The 20,508-nt window shown below is 39.7% G+C and overlaps 2 protein-coding genes across 2 annotated transcripts; both read left to right on the top strand.

Annotated features, from left to right (window-relative positions):
* The first annotated feature begins 923 nt into the window (after positions 1-923).
* On the top strand, positions 924-1,568 carry LOC138891560 (uncharacterized mitochondrial protein AtMg00820-like). The gene is made up of 2 exons (XM_070175042.1): positions 924-1,202; positions 1,452-1,568. The coding sequence occupies exons 1-2, from the start codon at positions 924-926 to the stop codon at positions 1,566-1,568; spliced, it is 396 nt and encodes a 131-aa protein (XP_070031143.1).
* A 12,382-nt stretch (positions 1,569-13,950) lies between these two features.
* LOC138891559 (uncharacterized) lies at positions 13,951-16,715 on the top strand. The gene is made up of 3 exons (XM_070175036.1): positions 13,951-14,112; positions 15,177-15,829; positions 16,577-16,715. Exons 1-3 carry the CDS (start codon positions 13,951-13,953, stop codon positions 16,713-16,715), a joined length of 954 nt encoding a protein of 317 aa, XP_070031137.1.
* The last annotated feature ends 3,793 nt before the right edge of the window (positions 16,716-20,508 follow it).

Raw genomic sequence — 20,508 nt, 5'->3', positions numbered from 1 at the left:
ACATCAATTAGGTCTGATCATGGCACTGAATTTGAAAATGCTAAATTTGCTGATTTCTGTGATGAGCATGGCCTATATCATAATTTTTCTGCTCCTTGGACTCCACAACAAAATGGAGTAGTAGAAATAAAGAATGCGACACTTGAATATATGGCTAGGACTATGCTTTTTTCTAGTAAACTGCCTCATAGATTTTGGGCAGAAGCTGTAAATACTGCATGCTACATCATAGATAGGTGCATGACTAGACCTATTTTAGAGAAAACTCCCTATGAGTTACTTAAACGGATAAAACCAAATATATCCCATCTTAGGGCATTTGGATGCAAGTACTTTGTGCACAACAATGGTAAAGACTCCCAAGGCAAGTTTGATCCCAGAAGTGATGAGGGAGTATTCTTGGGATATTCTTCATATAGCAAAGCTTATAAGGTCTATAACAAAAGAACTATGTGTGTTGAAGAAAGTGTTCATGTGATTTTTGATAAAACTAACATTCTTTCTGAGAGACAGGAACATGATGATGAAGCAATTGGGCTGGTAAGAAACTTAAATGAAACCACAACCCAGACTGAAGTTGTACTGGAAGAAGGAACAGGTGATGGAACAGGTTCTTCCACCCAGAGCAACATGACAGGGGGATATAACAAAGAGGAAATGATCCTTAAACCTCAATGGAACCTGTCCATGAACCTGTTCCACAACAACAAAACACTGAAGGAACATCAAGGGGAAACTAGTTGGTTGTGAAATCTTACAAGTATCAAAGTTCTCATCCTATTGAGAACACAATTACTGATCCAACCTCTAGAATCAAAATCAGATCTTCATTAAAGAATCTTTGTGCTTTTGATGCTTTCTTATCTCTTATTAAACCTAAAAATGTTGCTGAGGCTTTGTAGGATGCAGACTGGGTAAATGCAATGCAAGATGAACTCAGCCAATTTGAAAGGAGTCAAGTTTGGCATCTGGTACCAAGACCCATCGACAGATTAGTAATTGGAACCAAATGGATCTTTAGAAACAAACTTGATAAAGATAGAACAATTACAAGGAACAAGGCAAGATTGGTGGTGCAAGGATATAGTCAGGAGGAGGGCATAGACTATAATGATACCTTTGCCCCAGTTGTAAGGTTGGAAGCAATAAGACTCCTCATAGCCTTTGCTGCTTACATGGAATTCACCCTTCACCAGATGGATGTCAAGAGTGCCTTCCTCAATGGCTATCTAAAGGAAAAAGTGTTTGTCAAGCAACCTTCAGGGTTTGAAAGCAAGGAGTGTCCTGATCATGTGTACAAGCTTGACAAGGCACTTTGTGGGCTCAAGCAGGCTCCAAGAGCATGGTATGAAAGATTATCAAAGTTTTTGATTGAGCATGACTACAAGAGAGGTAAAATTGACAATATTTTGTTCTTGAAAGAAAAATGTAAAGATCTCTTGGTAGCTCAGATATATGTTGATGATATAATCTTTGGAGCAACTACTGATAAGTTAAGTAAAGAATTTGCTAAACTAATGGGAAGTGAAGTTGAAATGAGCATGATGGGTGAGCTTAATTTCTTTTAGGTTTACAAATTAAACAAAATTCAAATTGAACTATGATCCATCAGCAGAAGTATGTAAAGAGTTGCTTAAAAGGTTAAAAATGAATGATTCCAAAGAAATTGGCACTCCTATTGCAACAACTACAAAGTTGGATATAGATGAACCTGGTTCATCTATTGATCAGAAGTTGTATCGGGGAATGATTAGCTCATTGTTGTATCTCACTGCTAGTAGACCTGACATTGTTTTCAGTGTAGGCCTTTGTGTCTAAAAGTCACCACTGATCTGTGTCTATGGTATACAAAAGGTAGTAATTTTAATCTAGTGGGATATGCTGATGCTGATTATGCAGGATTTCTTATGGATAGAAAGAGCACCTCATGTATGGCACACTTTCTTGGCTCATGTCTTGTGTCTTGGGCAACCAAAAAGCAAAATTTTGTGGTCTTATCTACTGCTGAAGCTGAGTATGTTGTTGCTTCTTCATGTTGTGCTCAATTGTTATGGATCAAACAATAATTAATGGACTTTGCAATTGATGTTGATTGTATCCCCGTGTTTTGCGATAACACTAGTGTAATTATTATGACCAAGAACTCGGTTATTTGCATGAGACTAAGCACCGCCTCCTTTCTTGCATAAGGCTAAGCAATGCCTTTCCTGCATAAGACTAAGCATTGTCTACTCTTTTCATGAGGCTAAGCACTGCCTCCCTAATTGCATAAGGCTAAGCATTGCCTATCCTGCATGAGACTAAGCATTGTCTCCTCTTTGCATGAGGCTAAGCACCGCCTCCTTTCTTGCATAAGGCTAAACTCTACCTTTCCTGCATGAGACTAAGCATTGTCTCCTCTTTGCATGAGGCTAAGCATTGTCTCCTTAATTGCATAAGGCTAAGCATTGCCTTTCCTATATGAGACTAAGAGTTGTCTCCCTCTTTGCATGAGGATAAGCATTGCCTCCCCGATTGCATAAGGCTAAGCACTGCCTTTTCCTCAAAATTAAATACTATCTCCATTACGATATCTAAGACTTGGCATTATCCTCTAGTGATAAGCATTACCCTCATCTTATACAAGATTAAGCCTTGTCTTGTCTCATTTTGCATATAAACAAATATTATATCTTTGCATTTCATGGGATGAAACATTGCAATTTTGTCCAAAGGCGTCATAGTCCGAAGGCATCATCCTCATAGCCGGAAGATACCATTCCATGGCCTGAAGATCTCTCAAAAGTGCACATCATTATTCAAAGACATCATGGTTTAGAGGCACCATCCTCATGGCCCTAGGACATAATTTCATGGCCTGCGAATCCCTTATCATATGATTCATGGCCCAGGACGTCATAGTCTAAGGACATCATCCTCACCGTCCAAAGACAACCTTCGTGGTCCAAAGGAAATTTGTATCATGCTTAAATTCGCATGCGCTATGTTTTAAGTTTTGCAGGCAATCCAGGAAGTAACCGTTCTTCAAACAAGAGCAATCTTTGCTCCGGTTTCCATTCACAACTTTCACATCCTTCAATTATTTCAAACGTAACCAACCACCATCAATTAACCGCCTCTTACTCTATAACCATTCAAATACTTGTTCTGAGACACATCCGTAACGTTTCAGACTCACATTTATGATTTTGTATAAATACATCTGATAATGTCCTACCCAAAAGAACCCTTTCTGAAACATACGACCTTTCCTATAACAACTCTATCGGTTCAGTTCATCGTTGGATCCAGAACTACACACGGCCTAATTCCCGTAACACCAGGAATATGTAGGCAACTTAGGAACCACGGTTCAACCTCCATTTTTCAAATCACATCATTCGGCCAAAATTGGTTATCATTTTCTTTACCCGACAATTCTTTCATCATTCCTCGGTAAAGAGGCGCAACTGTTAATACCTAATTTTGCCCTCATATTTTTTCAAATAATATATATACTTTCAAAATATCATTTATTGTATCGTTATTTAGTTTACAAGCATTTGTTACAATTTTCCATAATTTTAGAGCTTTAAAATTGATTTTCTTACATTTAAATTACTTGAATATCTATTAATTGCTCCTTCAAATTATTTTGTGATGACTTAATTGCTTAGAATTATTATTTGCATCCCTAATACATATTTTAAGTATTTTCACTTCATTTTATATAATTACAATAGTATTATTTAGGCTATTTGCACAAACTTGCAATAATAGCCTATATTTTGTATTTTATTGCGTTTGTCATTTAATTCAAGGTCAAAATAATATTTTTACATTTTTTATAATCTTTTATCATTGTTTAAAGTATTAATTTGCATAAATAGTATTTTTAGATATTTATTTAATTATTTTATTAAATTATTTCCCTTTTAATCTCCCATTTAAAAGCTGGCCTAATTGTTGAGTTATTTTTCAGACCAGACAGACCCAAATCCCTGGCCCAAACCTCAAGCCCAATCCCAAGCGACCCTGCCTAGTCCAAAACCCGACCCAGCTCATTTTAAATCTCGACCGTTGATCAAAAGCGATCAACGGTCCACAGCACCCCACTCCCTTTCCTTATATCCCCCAAAACCTAACCCTAACCCCATTTCCTAAAGACCGTCGCCTCTATTCTCTCTTTTACTCCTCTCCTCTTCACTAAACCCTAGCCGCCTCCCCTAATACCTCTCCTAATCCCACTAATAATGGGATTCAACTACTATTCTCTTGCCATATTTGAATCATTTTGGTATTGGTTGTTTGTTTGTGGTGTTACCTAAATGCTTGCCTAAACATGGCAAGCAATAACTTCTGTAATCGAACCAAAGGGGTTCGAATCTTTGATTTTGAGCATAGTTTCGTCTACATACGTTCAATACCGTATTATGTGAGTCCGATTTCATTTATATTTCTGTTGATTTACACTTTCCCTAAACAACTAGGGTTTACCGAATTTCTCTCCTAAATTTATTTTGAACTTATTTTGCGTATTTTCTTTCCTTATTTGTTGTTTGATTTATTTCGTTTCCTTGTGTGTTCGTTAAATCTTTAATTCTATATAGACCCCCCATTTTCCTTTTTGGGACAGACTTGTATCGACATATTCTTCAGTAAAATTGGTTTTTTTTTCTATTCTCTTGTTCTGTATTCTGTTTTGGCTGGCTGAAAGCCAAGGCCACTAAAACCTTGTTACTCAACCTTCTCTTGGTGCGAGCATTGCCCCAAGTTCTTCGAAGCTCTTGGGAACTTTGACGCATTGGGATTCTAGGTTCTTGTGGAATTTTATTCTTTACTGTTATTCGTTTAACTGGTGAGTTACTGGACTTTTGCCATTTCATTCCTATTTATTTGCAATTTGCATTTGTTTTCACTTCTGTAGTTCGTAGCTTAATGTATTTTCTAGGGTTGTTCTTGTGTGCAATTCTGTTTGCTTTACTTCAATTTTAGGTATCTTTAACCTTTAACTTTATTATATTGATAATTTCAAACATGCCTAAGCCTGATTCGAGTAAATTAAATTCTTCTTTAAGTCTGTTTAGCCAATGTGTTATGAACTAGTGTTGTTTGGGACCTTTGCACTTGTTAGCATCTCTTTGGTGTCTAATTTTGCTTCAGACTTTCAATTATGTTATATGAAAATTCTTTACCTGCATAATTTTTACTCTCTTTAGTTAACTAGTCAATTATGTTAAAAACATGAATGTTTACATTTACTATAGGTTACAAGTCTATCTTCCTATCCTATTCTGAATTTCTGTGGTGGTATCTTGCCTATGTAGTATGTTTTAATCCTGTGTCAAGATTCTTTATCAACCATGAATAGTTCTCTATCAATATGCCCTTTAGCATATTTTTGGCTCCCTAGATTCACCAGTAGTTGTCATAATCTGCTTCCCTATCATGTCTAAATGTTGTTCTGCTACCAAATTAATATTACTATCTTGAAACACTAGGACCTACAATTAGCATAATTTGGACTTTTTTTGGGTATTATGAATCTGTGTATGATACTTTTCGCCAATCTTACAAACTTGTTCTTCCCCTAACTCTGCGAATGTATGATTGCTTATGCACTAAGTGTTGAACCTGTTTCTATATCTTTACTAAGTTTGTTCTTAAACCCTATGACATGTTCGATTATCTGCTCTATATGCTCAACTTGACTATGTCTGTATCCCTCAGTTCTTGTATCTCAACCTTGGATCACTCTCCTTTACTTGTCACATGTGCTCTCTTGACTTCTCATTCTTAGCCGACTAAAAGCCAAGGCTACCTAGGCTTTATTATTGACCTCCCTAGTGTGAGCAATGCTCGGGGTCCATTTGAGGCCCTTGTGAACTCTGACACACTAGGACTTGGGGTCCTTAGTCATTCTCTGAAACTTAAACTACCCATATTCAACCCTTTCCCTCCTATTATCTGATGTATATCTGAGTTGGCTAATTGAAATGGTTCAATAATTGGCAATATGGTCAAATAAATCGATATTGGGCTCCTTTATGGATTTTGGGGCCGTGTGTTGAATATGGCTCCTTATTAGAGGCTTGGGTATGCCGTATGAGAATTATTGAAGGCCTAGACAATGCTTGGTATTTCATTTGGGCCTGCTGTAGGCTAATTGTCATCGTTTGTGTAACATTTTGATCTTACTCATTATTGGGCATGTAATAACTTTTGTATAAACGATTGGGGTATTAGTAAAAATGGGAAATTGGTAGATTTTAATATTTGCATGCAAAAATGGGTAGATAATATGCCTATAAGACTTGGTGATTTATTTTCTATATGTGCTATTCAATCACTATGTGCACTATAGAAACCATGCCATTAGGGAGCACACGCACACACATTGCCTGCTAGCAAACACGAATAAAGAATGCTACAATTGTGTTTACTGTTATCTGCTATTAGAAAATCTGCCTATAGGAACCAGTTGTCACTGATTTTTCTTTCAATTCGCATCGTCTATTAGAAATCCCGCCTATAAGATTCCAATTATTCTACTTGGCATTATTCACCTAGAAAATATACCTATAGGATTAAAATAAAATAAGCTCCAAGTATTATACGTTAGAGATCCTGCCTATAGGGAATAATTGCTCCCCATAATTGGTTAATGCTAAACCACTCAAACACTGTTTTATGTACGCTACTGTTAGAGATCATGAATAATTTTGGGACTTCTCCCAGCAGATTTTGTTACACTCAACTGCGTAGATCACCTGGGCATAGTACATATAGGGTTAATAACTTAAAACTTGCGATTTCAATAAGCTGCTTATAACAACTGTATAATCATGTCTATGAGCAATATCTTGCATATGAAATGGCCCACATGCTTTCATTCAAAGTCACCTAGAAATCCATCTATAAGGCCTAAGGTTCTTAATTCGGAAACCTTCTAATTTGTATACGTGTTTATGTGCATTTGCAGTTTAAGTGTGGAGGTTAATGTGAGCCTCTAACTGCCTTTACATGAAGCCTTATGTGTTTTTGCCTGTCGTTTAGCTTTTCATTTTTGAGCAGCCTAGTAAGGTCTAGAACCATCCAAATAGAGGTCCAAAACCTCCTGGACCATATGTATGGGACGGGTAGTGCACGCGTAGGGCACTATTTAGAATTGAATTAGAGCACTTTTAGGTAAACAACTTTAACATAGTAATCGGGTAGCAGGAGATGATAATCTATGCCCACTGAATAATATGAGCAACACCCTACCCCAAGGGAGTTGCGAAATATTATTTATGTTGCACGGGGTGATCCTTTAGGCTAAAAAACTTAGGACCCCCACCCCTTTTTCCTTCTTTCTTTCTAGTAGAATTGAAATAATTATACCTCTATATTTGCATTAAGATCTTTATAATAAAATTCTTCGATTTTCGTACCCTCTTTACTTATTTGATCACGTAGCCTAATCCACATAATTTAAGTTCGACCAGGACTCACAGTTGTGGACCTCGAGATGTACCTAACACCTTCTCTTTGAGGTAACTTGAGCCCTTACTCGATCTTTGGTGGCGTTGACTAATCAAACAGAGTTATTTACACAATAGGTGCCCTAACGCACCTTAAAATAGTTAGGCGGCGACTCTCCTCTTTTAATACCTATTTAAAAGAGTTGTCACGTGTCGAAACCCGATTTCGCGAGAAAAAGGGGTGCGACAGCATGGCGACTCTGCTGGGGAATTGTACTTAGGCTCTTACCATAGCGAACTTGGCTTATGTGGATCAGTCTTCTTTGTTATAAACGCGCTTTCCTTTTCCATCTTTATTACATGCACATCCCTCTCCCATTTTCCTTTTACTTGTTTAATTCGTTGTTACATGCACATCCCTCTCCCATTTTCCTTGTACTTGTTTAAATTCGTTGTAACATGCACATCCCTTCCCTTCTCCGCCTTTATTTGCTTAAATTGGTTATAACATGCACATCCCTTTTCCTATTCACCTTTATTTTCTCTAAATTGCTCTTTATTTGTTTAAATATTTCTATATCATGTTTCTCCCGCCCCTACTCCCTTGCTTACTTTATTACATTCCCCTATATTCCACTAACTAACTTCTTTCTTTGTCTTTCTTTTACGTCTTTTATGTTTTACCTAAATACCATATTTATTGCTTTTACAGATTTACCATGCAAATACTTGGCAACGTGTTATTATCTCTGCATAAAACATGCTCTACATCATATTTCACTCGTGCCTAATTAATAACATAGTGACACTTGATGAGTGTCCGCGATCTTTCAAAATTACCCTTTTAAATCGAAAAGGCTTATTTGCGGTAGACTAGTCGATCAGCGGTGCAGTCGACGGTCCTGTGCCTTTCTCTCTCAAGTTATCCACTTGAGAGTATCAGTCTAGACCATTCTAGAAACCTTGCTCCAATATCAAATGTGCATGCATCATGTCAAACCTAGTACGGTTAGAACGTTGTTCACGTGATAACCCACTAAGATAAGCCTTGTCCAAAGTCCGGTGGGATTTCCATAATCCCAATGGACACCATCACACTATGTGCATTACTTGGAGAAAACGTGTCGGTATGTTGATCATTAGTGTGTAAATAGTCAAATCTGGAGGGGAAAAGGTCTAACTTTATTTGTTTGCAGAAAATGAAGCACGAAGTCCTCAGGTTCGGCATGGTTCAAAACATCCCACCCTTGCTGCTTGAATGGTGTAAGAACCTCGCACCTAGTGACAAGAATCATGTGAAAAGGGTCCTTGGTAATTTACCGTCCTTATTGCACATCCGGCCGAATAGAGCATTGGTTGAGGCCGCCACTATGTTTTGGGATGAGAAAAGGGTTGTCTTCCACTTTGGTGACATAGAAATGACTCCTCTCCTAGAATAAATAGGAGGCTTTGCTAAGCTACCATGGGATAGTCCGGGTTTATTAGTGCCAGAGAATCGCACCCCCGCGGTTTTTTGAAAATGCTGGGTTTCAAGTAAAATGCCGAGTTACTTTGCCTGAAGAAATCATACATCCCATTTGAATTCCTTTATGAATGTTATGGGCACAACAAGTCATATCGCCTTCATCATGATGAACTTGCCATTACTTTCTTGGGTTGGACGCACCGTCGAGTTTATATGTTCATTGTCTACTTCTTGGGATTGCTGATATTTTCGATGAAAGGGGGAAGGATCCACACTCGCCTAGCCATGGTCGCTAGGACTCTAATAGAAGGAATCGAGGGACAAACTTACACTATAATCCCCATGATCTTGGCCGAAATGTACCGCGCTCTAGATCGATGTAAACATGGGTATGGACACTTTGAGGGTTGTAATTTGTTGCTGCAAGTTTGGTTATTAGAACATATACAGAGGGGAGAATATAACAGGAGACATCAAGCCGGGAATTAATATGAAAAATAGGGTTATAGATGACGTTGCTGAAGCACAAGTCAATTATAGGATGTTGCGCAAAAGGGCCTTCGAGTATGAAGCTAGGCATTTGGAAGCAATCAATGAATGGAGAGAAATTGCTACTAAATCAACAGAGAGATTGGAATATTTGGAACAAAGGTTAATGGAACTTGAGGGAAAGATGAGAAAGAGACTCCTGGATTGTCAGAACACGAAAGACAATGAAGGAGGGCATCTAGCAAGGGCTTACCTATTATTGCATATGCGCGACCTGGGGAACCTGATTGACGGATCCATAAAGGCCAAGAAAGGAGAAGGTCCTTCTGGGGCCAAGTAGATTAGGAAACAATGTTTTTACTACTTTCTAGGTTTGTTTTAGATTTTTATTGTAATAAGGCAAATGCCATTAGTGACTTTCTCATTATTGTCGTTTTAGTAAGGATTTGATTCGTTTTCACATTAATGAAATGATGCAATTATTGGCATCAATTTTCTCCAAGTCAATGTGTCGCTTAGGCCTAGATCGGGAACAACGGGGTCCCTCAAATTAGGATGCGAATTTATTACATAATTTTGCAACACATGTTCAATATCGCAAACATTCTTTAATACTCCTTACTAACTTGGTTAACTTTTATTTTGTTTTATTTTGTTTATTCCCATTCCCCAAGGTTGGTTCGTGCATACTGGCATCGTTAGCATATCACACTAGATCCAGAGATCCACCACCTCCTCCTCCACCAAGTGATCCCAAAGGCAAAGGAAAAGGGAAAATGGACGATTTGAGTTGTCTCGGAAAAGACAATGCTACCAACGTAGAGAACATTGAAACTTCGAATGGTCGGAGTACTCCAGCATAGAATGAATTGTTCCTACGTCTGGAACATAAAATATTAGAGCTACAACGGGAACTTGAGCAGGTCCGAAACTTGACAAACCGTTCCCTCACTCTAAACGTCCCCGACATCAACCAACAAAACACAAACGCCCAAAACCCGGCGCCTCCCCAAAACCCACAGAACCAAAATCCACCGCCAAATCCTCCCGCGCCACATCAATATGCCACACCTCCTCAAAACCATAATCCTCCACCAGTACCTGCTCCTCCACAACACCATCACCATCCAACTCAATATCCACAAACTACCACTTACCACACTCCTCAAAATGCACTGCAGCTGACTCCTGATCCCCAAAACTCAACCAATGACCACAATTATGCCCAGATTCCCGGAGTCCACCAAAGCAATCCCATATATCTGGAAACTTTACCCCATACCCCACAACAGACCCTATATATATATATATCAGAATCTACTGAGAAGGACCTGCTCATCAAGAACATGGTGGAAGAACTGCCGGAGGGTTACAAACCTCCAAAGTTCAAAATGTTCGACGGAACTGGTGATCCGAAAGTGCATCTGAGAACGTATTGTGACAAACTTGTAGGGGTTGGCAAGAATGAACGAATCCGTATGAAGCTGTTCATGAGAAGACTCACTGGGGATGCCTTGTCTTGGTACATCAGTCAGAACCCAAAGAAGTGGGTTAATTGGGAGAGCATGGCATCCGATTTCATGGATCGGTTCAGGTTCAACACAGAGAACACACCAGACGCTTTCTACATTCAGAATCTCAAGAAGAAACCAACGGAAACCTTCCGTGAGTATGCTACTCGGTGGAGGTCTGAAGCTGCAAAAGTAAGGCCGACACTTGAAGAATAATAGATGAATAAGTTCTTCGTCAGAGCTCAAGACCCGCAATACTACCAAAGATTGATGGTTATTGAAAATCATAAATTTTCTGATATCATCAAGCTGGGGAAAAAATAGAAGAACAAGTTATCAAAAGCGGAATGGTGACAAACTTCGAAGCACTCCAAGCCACAAATAAAGCTTTGCAGTTATGAGGTATCTCCAAGAAGAAAAACGTGGGTGCAGTAATGGTAGCCCAAGCTCCAAAGTCTCCTCTCACATACCAAATACCTCCACCCATATATCAGCCTTCACCCCCCAGATACCAACAACCTGCCGCCACCTACCACACTTATAACGCACAACCATCATATTACCACTCACTACCAACCCGCCAAAATTACCAAAAGCCAAGACCAAATTTAGACCGCACACCACCCAGACAAAACATTCTGATTGCTGAACCCATAGACCAATTATACGATAGGCTAAAGGCTGCTGGTTATGTCACTCTCATTCTCGTTGTTCCTATGGAAAACTCTTCTCAATGGATTAACCCAAACAAGATATGTGCCTATCACTCAGGCATGAAGGGTCATACAATTGATGAGTTTTGCACTCTGAAGGACAAGATTTAGACATTAATTGACACTAAAGTCATACAGGCAAAGAAGGCTGCACCCAACGTTCATAACAATCCTCTCCCAGATCACAGAGGTGAAGGGGTAAATGTGATAAAGACCGATGAAGAATGGGATCTGGAAGGGTCAATTGGACTCATTCGGGAAGGGGATAATCCTAAAATATCTCTAGTAACTCTCACACCTATCGTGGTACAAACTCATGCACCAATTGAAGTTGAGGTAACCGCACCGACTCCATATGAAGTTGAAGTGACAACACCCTTTATCGTGATGGTAGCACCTACGCCATCTTATAAGTCTAATGTTATACCATGGGATTATGTTTCGGAAGCAAGAAAGAAAGGAAAAGAAAAAATGGAAGAAGCAAGTGCAGCACAAGGCATGAATAGAACCGTAGGGTTTATACACCCGAGCATTTGGAAGGAACAAGCAAAGAAGCTACATCTAAGCCGCCTGTCATTGAGACTGGCCCGGATGACCTTTGGAGAAAAGTGCAAGCAAGATAATACTTTGTGGTTGACCATCTGAACAAAACCCCTGCTCAAATATCCATTTTATCACTACTGCAAAACTCCGAGGCACATAAGAATGCCCTGATGAAGGTGCTGGATGAAGCCTATGTACCTACTAACATCACCAGTGGAGAAATGGCCAACATGGTAGGGCAAGTGTTGGAAATCCACAAAATCACTTTTCATGAAGACGAGCTGCCACCAGAAGGACTAAGTCACAATAGGGCACTCCATATCACAGTGCAACTTGAGGACAATTTCATCGCTAAAATCCTGATAGATGGGGGCTCGAGTCTCAACATATGTCCTCTAACTACTCTGAAAAGATTGGGTAAAGGCCTACACAAGATAAGAGCCAGAAGTATGAATGTGAAAGCATTTGACGGATCTCAAAGGGCCACAATTGGAGAGATCAACCTCAGCCTACAGATGGGCCCAACCTGGTTTGATGTCGAGTTTCAAGTGCTAGATATATATGCTACCTGCAATCTATTATTGGGGAGACCCTGGATACATGCCGCTGGGGCCATAGCTTCTACTCTACATCAGGCCGTGAAGTTTGAGTGGAACCATCAAGAAGTGATCATCCATGGAGATGGGAGTAACCTCATTTATAACAATCAAACTGTTCCAGTCATCGAGAATAGAAGGAAGTTAGGTGGAGAAATATACCATCGCATTAAGCGCGTCAACGCAATTTAGAAAGACAAATGGTGGAGCAATAAGATAGAAAGCATATTGTCATGGACAAGGTATGAACCTGGCAAGGGTCTCGGCAAGAATCTCCAGGGGATCACCAAACCGATACAGCTAAAGCGTCATGGTATAACTTTTGGGCTTGGGTATGAATACAATTGGCAAGAGTATTAGGATTGGTCGTAGTCATGGCGTGTTCCTTATTATCTGCTAGAACAACCAGCACCACATTTTCACCAGTCATTTCATCGAGCTGACATGATGTGGGTGTCCGAAGAAGATGGAGTTTTAGCTGGCATAAGCAAGCTGTTTCTGGATGATGAAGACATGGATTACAGTGCGATAGTTGATGAGGAGGAGGAGGAGGAAGGCCTTACTATTCAGACCGTGGAGAAAGAAGATGTTCTCAAGAACTGGACTGCTGCACCATCAAGGGCCCGTCAAGTTCCTGGGTAGCCTGGAAATTAACATCACTTATTTTTAAAAGCAATTTTATGAACATCTAAGACATTTTCAGTATTTTGTTTTAAGCGTATTTTGTTTTGAAATAATTGCTCGAATCTTCGAGTTGCACTTGTTTGACATTTTTAAATTTTTATCAATGGATTTCTATTTTTAGTATTTATTATTATCCTTTACATTTTCTCTCTACATCATTATTATTACTTATCCCAATGAACCTACGACTGTGACATATAATGAGACAATGCAACATAAGAATAGTGATTCAGAGGATCTGGAAGAGGATATAATACCTAAGAAAATTGTCAGAGTAGTGGAAAACTTCAAAAACAAGCCTAAGTCTAATTTGGATGAGACTGAAAAAGTTAACTTGGGAGATTCCGAAACAGTCAAGGAAACATGTGTAAGCATTCATCTATCGCCGTCAGAGATGGAAGAATACATTCGATTCTTGAAGGAGTATGAGGATATTTTTGCATAGTCTTACGATGATATGACCGATTTAGCACATCCATAGTGGCTCATAAACTACCTACCGATCCCATGCGTCCACCTGTAAAGAAGAAACTCAGAAAATTCAAGCCAAATATGAGTTTGAAAATAAAAGAGGAAGTCATTAAGCGAATCAAAGCCAAGGTTCTCAGAGTGGTTGAATATCTGACCTGGTTGGCTAACATTGTGTCAGTTCCAAAGAAAGATGGGAAGGTCAGAGTGTGTGTCGATTATCGGGACTTAAACAGAGCGAGTCCCAAAGACGATTTCCCGTTGCCCAACATACACATACTGATCGACAATTGTGCCAAGCATGAACTCCAATCTTTTGTGGATTTCTTCGCGGGGTATCAGCAGATCTAGATAGATGAAGAGGATGCCAAAACGACATCCTTTATCACACCATGGGGAGTGTATTGTTACAAAACGATGTCGTTTGGCCTGAAGAATGCTGGATCCACTTATATAAGAGTTATGACAACCATTTCCAACGACATGATACACAAAGAGATAGAGGTGTAAGTGGATGACGTCATCATCAAATCTAAAAGGGGTACAGATCACATAGTAGATTTGAAGAATTTTTTTGATCGACTTCGAAGGTATAATCTGAAACTGAATCCCGCAAAGTGTGCCTTTGGAGTACCTACTCGAAAATTGTTAGGGTTCATTATCAACCGCCGAGGGATAGAGCTAGACCAATCAAAGGTCAAGGCTATCCAAGACTTGCCACCTCCGAAAAACAAGAAAGATGTGATGAGTTTCTTGGGGCGTCTCAATTACATCAGCCGTTACATAGCACAATCAACTATGATATGTGAACTGATCTTCAAAATGTTGAAGAAAGACGCTTCAACAAGTTGGACTGAAGAATGTCAGAAAGCCTTTGACATAATCAAGGAATATTTATCCAAAACACCTGTTCTGGTCCCACCGGAACCTGGGAGACCTCTGCTACTCTATTTATCTGTACTAGATGTGGCTTTTGGTTGTGTTCTGGGACAACACGACGAGACGGGAAGAAAGGAGCAGGCCATATACTATATGAGTAAGAAATTCACACCCTACGAAGCACAGTATTCTTTGCTGGAGCGCACCTACTGTGCTTTGACATGGATAGCTCAAACACTGAGGTACTACTTCTGTGCCTACACCACATATTTCATATCAAGGATGGATCCGCTAAAATACATCTTCCAGAAACCCATGCCTACGGGAAATTAGCAAAATGGCAGATATTAGTGAGTGAGCTCGACATCATCTATGTAACTTAGAAGGTGGTCAATGGGCAAGCATTAGCGGATCATTTGGCAGAAAATCATGTAGACGGAGAGTACGAACCATTGAAAACATATTTTTCCGACGAAGAGGTATCATTCGTAGGAGAAGATATCACTGAAACATATAATGGTTGGAGAATGTTTTTCGATGGAGCTGCAAACTTCAAAGAAGTGGGTATTGGAGTAGTCTTAGTGTCAGAAATAGGTCAACACTATCCGGTATCCGCAAAACTCAGGTTTCCATATACCAACAACATGGAAGAATATGAGGCCTACATCTTAGGACTCAGGTTAGCCATTGACATGAATGTTCAGAAATTGCTGGTAATTGGAGATTTTGACCTTTTGGTATATCAGGTTTTAGGAGAATGGGCCACAAAGAATACCAAAATATTGACATATTTGTACTATGTACAAGAGTTGATGAAAAGATTCATAAAGATAGAATTCAAACATGTTCCGAAGATCCAGAATGATTTCGCAGATGCATTGGACACTTTATATTCCATGATACAACACCCAGACAAGAATTTCATCGATCATATCCCAATAAGAATTCATAAGCAGCCAGCTTATTGTGCTCATGTTGAAGAAGAAATTGATGGAAATCCATGGTTCCACGACATCAAAGAATATTTGGCAAAAGGAAAGTACCTGGAGCACACAAATCATACTCAGAAACGCACACTCCGAAGATTATCCAACCACTTCTTCCAAAGTGGAGGAATTCTGTACAGAAGAACTCCAGACCTGGGATTATTACGGTGTGTCGACGCCAAGGAAACGTCCAGATTGCTCGAAAAAATACATGTCGGAACTTGCGGACTACACATGAACAGTTTTGTCTTAACTAAGAAGATATTGAGAGCATGATATTATGGATGACTATGGAAACAGACTGCATCAAGTATGTCCAAAGTGCCATCAATGCCAGGTACATACTGATATGATATGAGTGCCACCCAATGAACTCAATGCAATAAGTGCACCTTGGCCTTTCTCCGCTTGGGGGATGAATGCCATTGGGCCAATTGAACACGTTGCTTTAAATGGGCACAGGTTCATTCTAGTAGCATAAACTATTTCACAAAGTGGGTTGAAGTCATATCTTATAAAGCTGTAACTAAGAAGGTCGCCGCAGATTTCATTCAGGATCATATTGTTTGTCGATTTGGGGTACCGGAATCAATCATCACCGACAACTCCGCCAACCTTAACACTGATCTGATGAGATCCATGTGTGAGACCTTCAAGATCAAGCACAAGAATTCCACAGCATACATGCCGTAAATGAATGGATTAGTAGAAGCCGCCAATAAGAACATCAAGAAGATATTGAGGAAAATGGTAGATAATCACAAATAATGGCACGAGAAGCTATCATTTGCTCTGCTTAGATATCGTACCACAGTTCACACATCAATTGGGACAACTCCTTTTTTGTTGGTCTATGGTACTGAAGCCGTCATTCCTGCTGAAGTAGAAATTCCTTCTTTGGGAATCATACAAGAAGCTGAACTTAGTGATGCAGAATAGGTACGAAGTCGCTTTAAACAACTCGCTCTCATTGATGGAAAAAGAATGAATGCGGTATGTCACGGTCAACTCTAACAAAATAGAATGTCCAGAGCTTTCAATAAAAAAGGTTAGGCCTAGACAATTCACACCGGGGCAGTTGGTGCTAAAGCGGATCTTCCCGCATCAAGATGAAGCCAAAGGGAAGTTTTTACCCAACTGGCAAGGGCCCTACATGGTTCATCGAGTACTAACAGGAGGAGCACTCATACTTGCAGAAATGGACGGAGAAATTTGGCCAAAACCTATCAACTCAGACGCAGTCAAGAGATACTATGTTTAGGATTGTTATGTAACACCCCGAAAAAGTGTATTTCTGCGGTCCATTATGTGATCGCAGAATCACTCTGCGGATCGCATAATGGCAGCAGAGTGAGACAGTTAATTGGGCCAATTGAAAGCAATTATACGGTCGACTATGCGACCACATAACTGTTATGAAGTGCATTATGCGACCGCATAACGGTTATGCGGATCGCATAGTGACCGCATACACAGACAGTTCTTTTGGCTATTTTGTAACCAACTATGCGACCGATATACGGTCCGCATATCGGTTATGCGATCGCATACCTTGTTCCGGAGATCCATTTTTGGGTTTTTAAAACCCGACCCTATTTTGTTAAATACACTCTTTGGGTCATTTTTGAGCTATTATCTGACATTTTAGAGTGAGAGAGGGTGCCCTAGAGTGACAAGGTGTTCTCCAATATTTGTTCTTCAATTCTTGCTCAAGTTTTGGAAGATTAAGAAGGCAAACTCACTAGATCTTCATCCTAGAGGTAAGATTCTACACCCTAAACCCTAATTTCGAAATCATCTGAACATGGGTAATTAGCATTATAATGTTTGGGCATGAGAGTTGATTATTATACATGCATATGATACCAAGGGGTGTAGGAAGATTGTTGAACTAAGCATGGTAAATATTGGGTTGTGGGATGATGGAATCCTCCATAAAAGGGACCTTGAAACCTTATGCATACCTTATATTTGATAAAATGCTCAAATGAGCTAGAAACGTGATCATCTTCCTAATTGTGGTTCAATTTGTCATATTTCTAAAATAGAATGAAGTTGCTAAGAATTCCGGAACGTTTTAGATTTTAAGGAAGCCCAATTGAGGTATGTTGGCTAAACTCTTCTTTAAGAGTTGGAATTCTCATTATCCTTGTAAGTTCCGAGATGTTGATTATAAATCGAGTATTCCGATAAGTTTTGTGATGAAGATATATGTTCAATTCGTATTTCAAATGCTCTTATCATATTGCATTATAAATTGAGGATGTGTCCCAAACTATGGATTACATATCCACATGTTATAATTTCTAGTCATGATTTATGTGAAAGGTATTATGCTAAGTTGTGTAGAGATTGTGATTGTGATACACCTCCACTCACATATATTAGGGTGAGGCGGCATGACCGCTTTGTGTGGGGATCATGGTATAGAGATTGTGATTGTGATACACCTCCACCCACATATATATTGGGGTGAGGCGGCATGACCGCTTTATGTAGGGATTTTGATATTGTGGGACTGCACCTCCACCCGCTTACATTAGGGTGAGGCAGCATAGCCGCTTTGTGTTGGTATTGGTTTTGTTGATGCATTCCCACCCGCATACATTGGGGTGAGGCGGCATAGCCGCTTTGTGTAGGTTCTTGGTACTGTGGTTATACATCCACCCGCATACATTGAGGTGAGGCGGCAGGGCCACTTGATTTGAGTTGTGGTATTATACGTACACCTCCACCTGCCTACATCGGGTGAGGCGGCGGGGCCGCTTTGTGTAAAAATGGTTATATATAGGATCTTATCTTAAATCCTATAAATGTTGTTGATAGCTTTTAATAAGCTTTCTATGGTTGAGACGGTATCTATATTATTCTATTGTCGTACTGGTTCATCATAATTATCTTGTATTTCTAAATTTTTAAATTGGTGTTTAGTTTTCATACTAGTACTATTTGACGGTACTAACGTCCCTTTTGCCGGGGGAGCTACATCTTTAAATGGATGCAGGTGGTTCCACAGCAGGAGGCATTGATAAGTGATAGCAGTACACCTTCTTCCCAGCTGACTTGGTGAGCCCCACTTCATCCCGGGGTCATGTATCTTTTGTTCTTTATGTATTATGGTTGAGGTATAGCCGGGGCCTTATTGCTGGCAATATCATTGTACTTTTCTTTATCTATAGAGGCTCCGTAGACATAGTGTGGGTTGTGTATTGGTATTGGGAAAGACAAACTATGCTATGTTGTGGTTGTATTACTTGTCCATTTGAGACTTTAAAAATAGTGAAACTTATGGTAAGAAATTGGTAACTGCAGACACGACCACTTTATTGTTTAATTAAGGAAAATATATATTCTATTTATTCATGAATGAGTTTGGGTAGAAGAAATCTAACAGGCTTGCTCGGTAGGGAACACTCGGTTGAGCGCCGATCGCGCTCCACGGTTTTGGGGCGTGACATTTACATTCCTTAATTTGATGTAACTGAACTACGCTTGACCTGATTCCTGTTTAAGAGGGGATACGTAGGCATCCCTGTGGGTTCGGTCACATCTTAATAAAATCTTCATTTGTTTCCATTATCAAACACTGGGGCCCTCAAAATTCTAAAGCAAGTCCATCCAACTTCGTCACACGCGGAACAGTCAAAGAGTTTCAGTTAAACTAGGGAAGAATTTTGAGGAAGACCCTCAAATTTCTAAAGCAAGGAGGTCGCAATGTCTCTAAAATATGTCACATTCATCGGTTCATCTTGATATTGCATGCTACTATATTTTAAATAAAGACATTCATCAAATACATGCATGTTTTCGAAATTTTATTTCTATAAAAGCCAGATGTTACCCGGGGTAACTCAAACAGGATCTCAAGACAAGAACAAAGGCAAAGCAAGAAGACGAAAGCACGAACCGACCTTTCTCCCAAAGAACTCACGATTTTTCTTTGGATGCAGGCACAACAAGATAACAATATCCGCAGACATATCAGATCACTACCTTCAAGACAATAAATTATCTAGCTCAAGCACCTCCAGCTAAGAAATGCTTTAATATCACCCATCATTTTCCTGCATGAGACTAAGCATTTTCTCCTCTTTGCATGAGGCTAAGCACTGCCTCCCTAATTGCATAAGGCTAAGCACTACCTTTCCTGCATGAGACTAAGCATTGTCTCATCTCTGCATGAGGCTAAGCACTGCCTCCCTAATTGCATAAGGCTAAGCACTGCCTTTCCTGCATGAGACTAAGCATTGTCTCCTCTTTGCATGAGGCTAAGCACCGCCTCCTTTCTTGCATAAGGCTAAGCACTTCCTTTCCTGTATGAGACTAAGCATTGTCTCCTCTTTGCATGAGGCTAAGCACCGCCTCCTTTCTTGCATAAGGCTAAACTCTGCCTTTCCTGCACGAGACTAAGCATTGTATCCTCTTTGCATGAGGCTAAGCATTGCCTTTCCTGCATGAGACTAAGTGTTGTATCCCTCTTTGCATGAGGCTAAGAATTGCCTCTTCGATTGCAAAAGGCTAAGCTCTGCCTTTTCCTCAAGATTAAATACTATCTCCATTATGCTATCTAAGACTTGGCATTATCCTCTAGGGCTAAGCACTGCCCTCATCTTATACAAGACTAAGACTTGTCTTGTCTCATTTCGAATATAATCAAATATCATATATTTGGATTTCATGGGCTGAAACATTGCCATTTTGTCCAAAGGCGTCATAGTCCAAAGGCATCATC

The sequence above is a fragment of the Nicotiana tomentosiformis genome, chromosome 1 (assembly GCF_000390325.3).
Source record: "Nicotiana tomentosiformis chromosome 1, ASM39032v3, whole genome shotgun sequence".
In the NCBI taxonomy this organism is placed as follows: domain Eukaryota; kingdom Viridiplantae; phylum Streptophyta; class Magnoliopsida; order Solanales; family Solanaceae; genus Nicotiana; species Nicotiana tomentosiformis.
This window is presented reverse-complemented; position numbering and strand designations above follow the sequence as displayed.